Source organism: Bos javanicus, chromosome 11, assembly GCF_032452875.1.
Source record: "Bos javanicus breed banteng chromosome 11, ARS-OSU_banteng_1.0, whole genome shotgun sequence".
Classification (NCBI taxonomy): Eukaryota; Metazoa; Chordata; class Mammalia; order Artiodactyla; family Bovidae; genus Bos; species Bos javanicus.
Genome location: NC_083878.1, coordinates 2,852,136 through 2,861,231, shown reverse-complemented (window position 1 = coordinate 2,861,231; position 9,096 = coordinate 2,852,136). Strand labels below are relative to the sequence as shown.

Below are 9,096 nucleotides of genomic sequence, written 5' to 3'. Positions count from 1 at the left end.
CATGCCCTTCTGCGTGGCCTTCCTTCTAGGGGTGGGTTTGGCTAAACCTTCGGCCCATCCACCCTTGCTCTGCCTTCTGGGATGGGAGAGCCCTCTGCTCGGCGCAGAAGGCAAGGGGGGTCCCCTCGGCCGGCGGGGGTGGTGGTGTCGTCTTTGGCTTTCTCACATCCTTCCCACGAGCTGTAGGTCTCTCCTGCAGGTGGGGTGACAGTGGGGCCCTCCCGACCGCCCCCACGCGCCAGGGCTTGGCCTTCAGTTTCTTTGAAACTGAGGAAGCAGATGGCTGTTTTGTGTTTTTGAGCTCCAGGGGAGACTGGATAGACACCTATGTTGGGGGCACAAGGGTGGGCTCGTGAACTGGCCCGAACCGGGGGTGCAGGAGGGAGATCTCAGCCTTGAGGAGACCACACTTGTGGCTTTCGTGTGATTCTAGCTCAGGAATTTTTCGAGGCTCTGAGGAAGGCAAGAAGACGTGAAAGAGGGTATACTACCTCCAGCCCCCGACTCGGGGCCAGCCTCAGAGCAACATGTGTGAGGTCTGACTAGCGTTGTAGCTTTTGCTTTGGTTCTTGCCTTGTGTTCTAGAAACACGCCAGTTCCCTTCTCCAGGGGATCTTCCCAACCCAAGTCTCCCACATTGCAGGCAGATTCTTTCCAGCTGAGCCCCCAGGGCAGCCTTCCTGTCGTGAGTAGGGCCCAGCGTTGCTCTGGGCCCTGGAGTCCCAGCTGTGTCCCAGGACGAGGGGGCCACCTGGCCACATGACAGGGGAGGGCAGCAGCCCTACCCTCCAAGGAGCCATCTCTCCTCACGGATGCCCTGGCCTTCTGTTTCCTCCAACCTGAGGCCCACGAAGTGGATGAGCCCTGGAGGCTCAAAGAGGTGCCTCCTGCCCCTCTGGGTCTCATCCCAGGGGCTGGCCTTGCCTATGGTGGTGTCAATCGCCCAGATACAAGGTGCCTCTCTGTTACAAATGCTCTTTATTTCAATGGAAAATTACAGCTCTGCCCTGCTTGTTGGAAGTGGTTTCTGAACAGAATGGCTAGACTATTCCAAGTCCCCAGAAACAAGGAACCGGTAGGAAGCTGAAGGGTGGGGCTGTCGGTGGGCCAGGAGCCCAGCCTGGCAGATGAGGGGGATTAGTTCTATGGGGCCGGAAGTGCTGGAAGAATATCCCGCAGGTGCGTCACGTGTCCCTGGAGGTGTTTCAGCCTAAGGGCCGTTGTAGGTTTCAGGCTCTGCTGGGGAGTGGTGAGGTTGGAAGAGTTGGTGCTACTGGCGTTTGGCGCATTGATGATATTGGCGTATATTTGAATGGGGGCATTCAGCCGAAGTTCCGGTTTGATCCAGCTCATGGCCAAATAGTTCTAGAGAGAACGAGCAACGGTCAGCCTGAGGTAGCAGCCCAGAAACACTCTCTCACATCATCCAAGAGGCATGACACCTTCGCCCCTGTCCCCTAGGCTTGTCACTCACCGGAGCCGAATAGATAAAGTTGAACAGCAGAAGCCCTATGAGCAGTATGATGGCGGCGGCTATGATTCTGAAGCGATAGCGTCTCCAGAATACACGGATGAATTTCCCAATGGGTGACCGGAACCACATGAACAGGGTGTGGGTGCGTCTGTCCGAGAGCAGGGTTGGCAGAGAAGGGAAGAGGGCAGAGGGAACCTTCAGGTCAAGTAACCCAGAGCAAAAGGGCTTTCAGTTTAAAAAAAAGCAGCTCTGCTTCTGCCCACCCCTCTCTCCCTGCAGCTGCACTCCCCTGATTATAACTGAGCATTGAGTTGGAGTTGGGGGGTGGGTTAAGTACCCCTCTTTACTTCTCAGCCCCCTCCCCAGCCAGGCCCAGCAGCTCAGCTTTTTGCACCAGGAAGAGAGCCTCAGTGCCTTTACCCTGCGGGACCCTTACAAGGGAGGATGGAGTGTAGGGTATTGGTTGGGTTCTGACTGGCCTCGTCCTGCCGCCTTGATTAAGGCTTCCTTTTCTGTCAGTATCTCCAGGGTCATCTTCACTTTACCCTAGAAACACCATGGGTTGTGGGGGCACTGAGTTCAGACAGCAGGAACAAGAACCTGCCTCTTCCAGGGTTCAGAAGGGAAAAGGGGTTCAGCTCAGGTCCCCAGAAGTCTGTTAGAGCCAGCTTATGTGGCACAGCGGGCTTCCCAGTGGCTCAGAGGTAAAGAATTCACCCGCCAAGGCAGGAGACTTGGGTTCAACCCCTGGGTCGGGAAGACCCTCTGAAGAAGGAAATGGCAACCCACTCCAGTATTCTTGCTGGGAAATCCCACGGACAGAGGAGCTTGGTGGGCTACAGTCCATGGGGTCGCAAACAGTTGGACAGGACTTAGCGACCAAACAGTGTGGCTCAGCAGTCAGCCCTGTAACCCAGGCAACAGGCACCTGCCCCAGCTCCTACCGACAAGCGCCATTTGCCACCATCGAGAACCTGGCAAGGCCACCAGCCAGCCACATTCTTCATCTTAAAGAGGGACGAGTGCTTGTGCTGGAGGAAGTGGGGCCACTTGGGGTCAGCCTCCAGCATCCTCACAGAGCACAGCCTAGCATGCGGGGCCGGGAGGGGCATGTCCGACAAGTCCAGCTCCAGGACACCTGAACCCAGAGAAAGGTTGTTAGCGGGAAGGCACTTCCCTGCTCTGTGGCTGCGGGCCCCGCACCGGGGTCTCACCTATGAAGTCATCCGTGGAGATGATGTTGTTGTCCCAGACCTGGATGATGAGCCGGGCTGGGAACTTCGTCACCGTGGGGTCCAGGCTCCATATGTAGTCCTGGAGGGTGGCAGAACGTGTATTACCGGCCTGGCTCTTGAGAGTTCATGGCCACTGAGCCGCTCACCACCCAGCAGCGATGGGACGGCCATGGAGTAGGACGAGTGGCAGGAGGCCACATTCCAAGTGTCTCCATGCAACTCGCAGGCTCTAGGGGGAGGGGAGGAGCGTGTCTCACCCCCCACCCCACCTTGGGCCTGTTGGCTGTGTGCTTGGTCACTTAGTCGTGTCCGACTCTGCAACCCCGTGCACTTAGCCTGCCAGGCTCCTCTGTCCATGGGATTCTCCAGGCAAGAGTACTGGAGTGGGTTGCCATTTCCTCCTCCAGGGGATCTTCCCGACCCCAGGGATCGAACCCGTGTCTCCTGCATCAGCAGGTGGATTCTTTACCACTGTGCCACCTGCGAAGCCTGGGCATGTTACCTTCTCGCTCAAGACACACACGTGCTCTGCTGCCAGGTAGTCCAAGGTGAAGATGAACCGCCAGTTGAAGATGCCCTCCCCCGTCAGGGAGCGGTAGTGGACGTCCGTCTTCTGCGTGTCCTTCTCCAGCCCGAAGAGCCACCTGGGGCCAGAGTCTTCTCACCTGGGGTTCTCGGTTGATTGTCCCCACTCCCTGAGCTGGAGCCCCAGGGGGAGGGCCGCCCAGCACACCCTGAGATCAGGAGCATCCCCACTCCCTGAGCTGGAGCCCCTGGGGGGAAGCCTGCCCAGCACACCCCGAGATCGGGGGGAGGGCCGCCCAGCATGCCCCGAGACCAGGAGCACCCCCAGGAATGATAGAACTTGGCATACCGGAGGGCACCCTGTGCCCCCTCACCCTTTGACATAGATGTCGTTTATCCTGTCGTAACTTAAACTCTTCTCCTTCGGGTCCACAAGGGTAGTTTTCCAGATAACGCAGCGGAGCTCATACCTGCAGCCACCATTGTCTGAAGCTTTGTGGAGGAATAGCTCCCCAACCGCAGCCTCAGCAAAGGAACAGGCCTGGGAGGTGGGGGGGGGGGGGTGGCTGTGCTCCGTTTCCACCCAAGTCAGGCTGGGCTTGGGGGGACGGCACGAAGCAGCGGCGCCCTAGAGTCCCAGCAGAGGGAAAGTGTCACAGTGACTCGGGGTTGGAGCCTGCTGGTGCCCCACACACTGGCTGGGCCGCCCTGCCTGGTGTCACTCACCTTTTAGGTTTCCTGGGCCCAATGTTGACTGGGGGGCCGGGAGGCCCAAGCTTCTTGGGGAAGATGTCCACCCACATTTGCACCTTTCCCTAGAGTGGACAAGGATAAGCTGGGCTTGGCCAACCCTCCCACCCCGCTACTCCCTGCTCTCGGCATGCTGGCCTGGTGGGGGTCCCTGTCCCAGGGTCTAGGCCTGCTGAGGCTGTGTTTCTAGCACTAAGCATTGGGGGATCTGGGAAGTCGATGGACTTCAGACAGGAAGTCAGCACACCACGCACCAGCTTCCACTTTCTTTTTTTGGTGGGGAGAACATGCTGGTGGCGTGTGACGGCTGTGGTGCTGGGGCATCACATGTCACTGGGGTCTGCAGGGGGATGCCATTTAACAGGCCCTGCCTGACAGCCTCTCTGCACGGGGCTACGAATGGGATGGGGGCTGTGTTGATTAACCACCTAGTGGCCCCGAAAAAGGGTAAGCTTGGTGATCACCAAGTCATTTCATGTTGTGGAACCACATCCTAAGGATACCAAGCACAGAGGTCTAGGTAAGAAGGGATAGAACCAGTGAGGAAAGGGGAGAGAAGAAAGCAAGAAGGAGTCACCAATACTTCGGCCACCTGATGTGAAGCGCCGACTCATTGGAAAATAACCTAATGCTGGGAAAGATTGAGGGCAGGAGGAGAAGGGAGCAACAGAGGGTGAGACGATTACACAGCATCACTGACTCAATGGACGTTAGTTTGAGCAAACTCCGGAAGATGGTGAAAGACAGGGAAGCTTGGCGTGCTGCGCTCCATGGGGTCACAGAGTCGGACACGACTTGGCAACTGGACAACAGCAACAAAAAGAGCTACCAACGGTGAGTCCTTCAAACCACGTGACCTAGTTTTACTCTTCTGAAACCGGGCCCACTGAATGAGAAGACAAGTTCAGTGAGGGTGGTTTTAAAAAGTGCTCAGCAGAGAACTTTGTTACGTAGAATGTGCTGTCAGGTTGAGAGATGGGGAGAATGCCCCGAGCCATTCTGGTGGCTGGAGGACGGGGGGTCACTGGGGTGCCTGTGGGGATCTTTATTCTTTTTGTTTGGGGTTCCTTGCTGTGTAGAAAACACAGCCTGCATTTCACAGCCAAGTCAGGGTTATGAAGTCTGACCCTGGCGGGTGGGGCCCCCAAATGCTTCCACAGCAGACACAGGGCCTCAGTTTTTCATCAGCAACTTTTCCAGCTCTGACTCTCTCCACTCTGCGTGACGTCGCTGCAGCTTCTTATTAACACACCCAGAACAGATTTGTCATCCTTGCAGTCACACCTGTGCATGCCTGGCCTTTCCTGCCCCTCTCATCCTAGATGGTGGGGCTTCCCTGCCTCCCGCTCTGGCCCCTCAAGTCTCATACCTGGTCGATGCCCGGTTGGCTGTCGCTGTACAGAGTGCGGGTCTCCACATGCTCGGGTACCAGCCCCTGGGTGTGCAGGAGGTACAGAGCCAGGCGCTCTTTCTTAGATCCCAAGAAGCGCGCTCTAGGGGGCTTGAGTTCTGTATCAGAGAGGGGATGGGGAGGAGGTATCAGGAAGTCAGGGGCCTTCCCATCCCCGACGTGGGCCCAGCCTTCACCCTCAGCCTGGGAGGCGGACTTGGTTATCCATTACAGGAGGGTATGGGACAGGGTGGTGCTGGTGGTAAAGAACCCTCCTGCCAATGTAGGTTAGAGAGATGTGGGTTCAATCCCTGGGTTGGGAAGATCCCCTGGAACAGGAAATGGCAACCGACTCCATGCCTGGAGAACCCCATGGACAGAGGAGCCTGGCGGGCTGCAGTCCATAGTTCACACAGAGTCGGACATGACTGAATCAACTTGGCATGTGTGCAGAGGACAGGGTAGGGGGCAATGCCCTCTGGCAACACCTCCATCCTGAACCCCACTGGAGGCAGAGGCCTGGCCCTGCGCTTGCTGGCAGGTGTGTATGCTTCTCACCAAAGCTTTGCAGTTCGAATTTTTTCCCGTTGTAATAAACAGAGTCACCCTCAGGGCTGAAGAGAGGTGGTGGTAGTCCCTTTCGCTTGGCGTGGTGCTCCAAGAGCAAGCTTGGGGGCATCTGATCCCGCCACCTGAAGGGTCCTGACCTGTGGGGAGACCTGAATCCTGGAGAAACCCCTGCTGCCCGCTGCAGGCTGACCGGTGCTGGGAGCGGGCCTGCAGATGGGTTTGGGCCCCAGCTCCCTGGCTCGGGATGCAGATGTCTTCAAGGGGAGCTATGGGTTCCTTCCTCCACCCTCACCTGCTCCCTTGCCCACCACCCGCCACCCCCCCCACCCCCCGCCCAGCTCAGGTCCTCACTGGCAATAGGATTTGGAGAGCCCACAACGAGCTCCGAAGCCAGACAGGAGTCGGTCTTCAAGGTCAATGACTGTGGTTCCAATCATATCATCAGGTGAGAATAGGTCAAAGTCATATAGCTGGATCTCTAGGTCTTTCTCCAGGGGGATGGTGCAGCTCAGTTCAAACATCCTGGGGGGAGGGTGTTGGAGATAGAGACTGAGGACCATGTTATCCACCTGCCTCCATTTCTCCAGCATCCTGGCCCCCGTGCCTGTGTGCCACTCTGGTCCCGGTGGATATAGAGAGCAGAGCCTGGCATGACTGTCCTCTGCCAATAACCAGCCCTCAGTCCTGGTGGGAGCAATTTTTTTTTGGGGGGGGGGGCGGGGGGCTGCTCTGGGTCTTAGTTGTGACACGCAGGATCTTTGGTTGTGGCGTGAGAACTCTTAGTTGCAGCATGTGGGATCTAGTTCCCTGAGCAGGGTCAAACCTAGGCCCCCTGCACTGGGAGTGCAGAGTCTTAGCCACCGGACCACCAGGGAAATCCTGGGAGTAACTTTTGATAGGCCTGGGGTGCAGGACTCTGAGCTCCCTTCCAGGGCAGCGTGTTAGAGAGGGAGGGGAGAGCTGGGCTGCCCGTTGGTGCGGGTGCTTTGTCCATCCGTTGAACACGATGCTAGGAACGCAGAAGCTAGAAGAATTGTCTGCTTCCAGGACTGCTCCTGACCCTCGGGGGAGGAGAGTAGGGGTGTGGGACCCGGCGCACTGGGCGGCTCACACGCCAAAGATGGGGTCCAGAGTGTTGGGTTGGTACTTGTCCCGGTTGCCAAGCATCGTCTGTCCCAGTTTCAGGATCACGTAAGGGTCACACTGGGGTTCAGAGAGAAGGGAGGGGAGGACAGGAAATAGGAATCAGCCTGGGTTGGCGAGGGAGCACCGGAGTGGGTCAGAGAGGAGCCCTTTGTGCAGACGTCTGGGCATCAGCCTGAGGGAGCTCCAGGATGCTGCAGTGCAGAGTGAGGTGTAGGGGTGGGCAGGGCTGGGAGGCCGAGTGCTGCAGCTCGGGGGTGCTGGTTACCAGGCCATTGAAGTCTTGGGGCTGCAGGTGGAAGGCTCGCACGATGTACACCCGCACCAGGCACTGCTGGGGGAAGTCCTCTTTCTTAGGCCAAAGCGGGAACTGGCGAGGGGGCTTGGGCGCTTCCGGGTTCTCAGGAAAGGGGTAGACGCGGAACTGGCCCTGTGCGTGTGTCAGGGAGGGAAGGTCTTGGCCGCCAGCCTGGCAGCAGCGGCCTGGCTGTGTAAGTCCCTCCAGGAGGGGCCCCGGGTCCCAGGTCAGAAGAGTGGGCTGTGTTGAGGATGGCAGGACCTGAAACCCACAAGGACCCGTGGGGGCAAGTGCTGCAGAGATGCTCAGCGAGGACCGTGATGTTCAGGAGGGGTGATCAGGAAGGGCATTCAGAGGGGTGTTAGCACAGGAACTGAGCTCCCGGTTTCTGCTGAAGGGAGCTCTCCACCCCCATCCACCCCTCCAGGTCCACACTTCTTTTCAAAAGCTTGAGCCTGAGCAGGGATTGAAAAGCCCTAGCCCTTCCTGCATCAGGGGAGGCAACCCTGAGTCCCTTCAGAGGTCAGTCTCTGACCCCCACTCCCAAGACTGTCAAGCCCTCCATTCCCATCCTCACAATGAACATATAGAACCAGGGCTCCTATCAGTCTTCCTCCGGGCAGAAGGGGCCCAGGGTGATGGGTGCAGCCACGCAGGGTTGGACACACACCTTGAACTCCCCTACCACAGGGCTGTCCAGCCTGGGCCATTCCTGGTAGAGTTTGAAGGTCTGGCAGAAGTCCTGCAGGCCTTGGAAGGCTGGCACAGCCTCTAGCTCGCAGTCATACACCTGTGGGAGGGCACGGAGGACCCCGCTGGTGGGGGCAGCCAGCCAGGGCCCGGCCTGAGGGGACCATTCCTAGGATGGGGCCGGCGGAGGGACCCCTGGGGTCAGCACAGCTGCCAGTGGGAGTGCTGGTTCCTGAAAGAGTGTGGCCACGGGTCTTGTGGTCCAGAGTCTTGTGAAAATGGTGCGGGAACACTGCCTGCTGCCCCTCTCCCCGTCTCCACCAGCGTGGCCGTTCCCTGAGGCCTCGGTACCCGTGTGCTGGCCTCCCCCAGGACTCTCCCATCCCTCAGTGGTCCTCGCTCTCAGGGGCCTGCGAACCTTCAGGGTGTGATAGTCTTTGTACTTGTACTTCAAGGTCTGGGGAGCGTCTCCGGTGGCCCAGAACAGCTTGCTCCACCAGTCTACTTCCTGGTCGTATTCGTCCTGGTAGGGAGAGGGGCATTTTGGCCCCTGGGGAAGGGGCACGGTGGCTTCCTCTGCCCCCACCCTTCCCCTGAGCTGCCCAGGGTTGTTCCTTATTCCCCGAGGCTGAGCCTCCATCACCTCAGCTTTGCTGGACTTGAACCAGAACTTTTCATAGAGGTAACCTAGGAGCTGAAAAATGACTGCACATGAGCGAGGCGAGGCCCAGCTGCCCATCGCCTCCCACTTCCCAGGGGAGAACGGGCTCGAGGTCACGGCTCCCTTCCCATTCACAGAGGCCTCTTAATTCACGGGTCCTCAGACATAGGATGGGGGCCAAGAAGGAGGGGAAGGTTTGTTCTAGGTTCTCGTTGCCCGCAGCCCAGATTGAACTCCGGAAGGCTCAGAAGTTCAGAGCCTTAAGTCCCACCCCAGGCTCCTGGATCCGAATCTGCATTTGTTCAGGATGTCCCAAGGATTCCTGTGCATTCAAAGTCAACAGGTGCTGCTCCAGGGCAG

General features: G+C 58.2%; 1 protein-coding gene across 9 annotated transcripts in view; it reads right to left on the bottom strand.

The window, feature by feature from the left end:
• Positions 1 to 959: 959 nt before the first annotated feature.
• FER1L5 (fer-1 like family member 5) overlaps positions 960 to 9,096 on the bottom strand; it is a 54,137-nt gene continuing 46,000 nt past the window's right edge. For 4 of the 9 annotated variants that reach the window (XM_061431515.1, XM_061431511.1, XM_061431512.1 and 1 more), the window contains 15 exons: positions 8,494 to 8,769; positions 8,056 to 8,175; positions 7,356 to 7,517; positions 7,056 to 7,147; positions 6,296 to 6,466; positions 5,933 to 6,081; positions 5,354 to 5,493; positions 3,961 to 4,049; positions 3,609 to 3,704; positions 3,212 to 3,353; positions 2,689 to 2,788; positions 2,419 to 2,612; positions 1,911 to 2,020; positions 1,475 to 1,622; positions 960 to 1,365 (listed from right to left, as the gene is read on the bottom strand). In XM_061431515.1, coding sequence (XP_061287499.1) covers positions 1,144 to 1,365; positions 1,475 to 1,622; positions 1,911 to 2,020; positions 2,419 to 2,612; positions 2,689 to 2,788; positions 3,212 to 3,353; positions 3,609 to 3,704; positions 3,961 to 4,049; positions 5,354 to 5,493; positions 5,933 to 6,081; positions 6,296 to 6,466; positions 7,056 to 7,147; positions 7,356 to 7,517; positions 8,056 to 8,175; positions 8,494 to 8,769 — 2,211 coding nt within the window. In that variant the 3' untranslated portion in view covers positions 960 to 1,143. Of the gene's footprint in view, positions 1,366 to 1,474; positions 1,623 to 1,910; positions 2,021 to 2,418; positions 2,613 to 2,688; positions 2,789 to 3,211; positions 3,354 to 3,608; positions 3,705 to 3,738; positions 3,863 to 3,960; positions 4,050 to 5,353; positions 5,494 to 5,932; positions 6,082 to 6,295; positions 6,467 to 7,055; positions 7,148 to 7,355; positions 7,518 to 8,055; positions 8,176 to 8,493; positions 8,770 to 9,096 lie in introns of those variants that run through there. The other 5 variants (XM_061431513.1, XM_061431519.1, XM_061431516.1 and 2 more) reach the window with 4 other exon arrangements.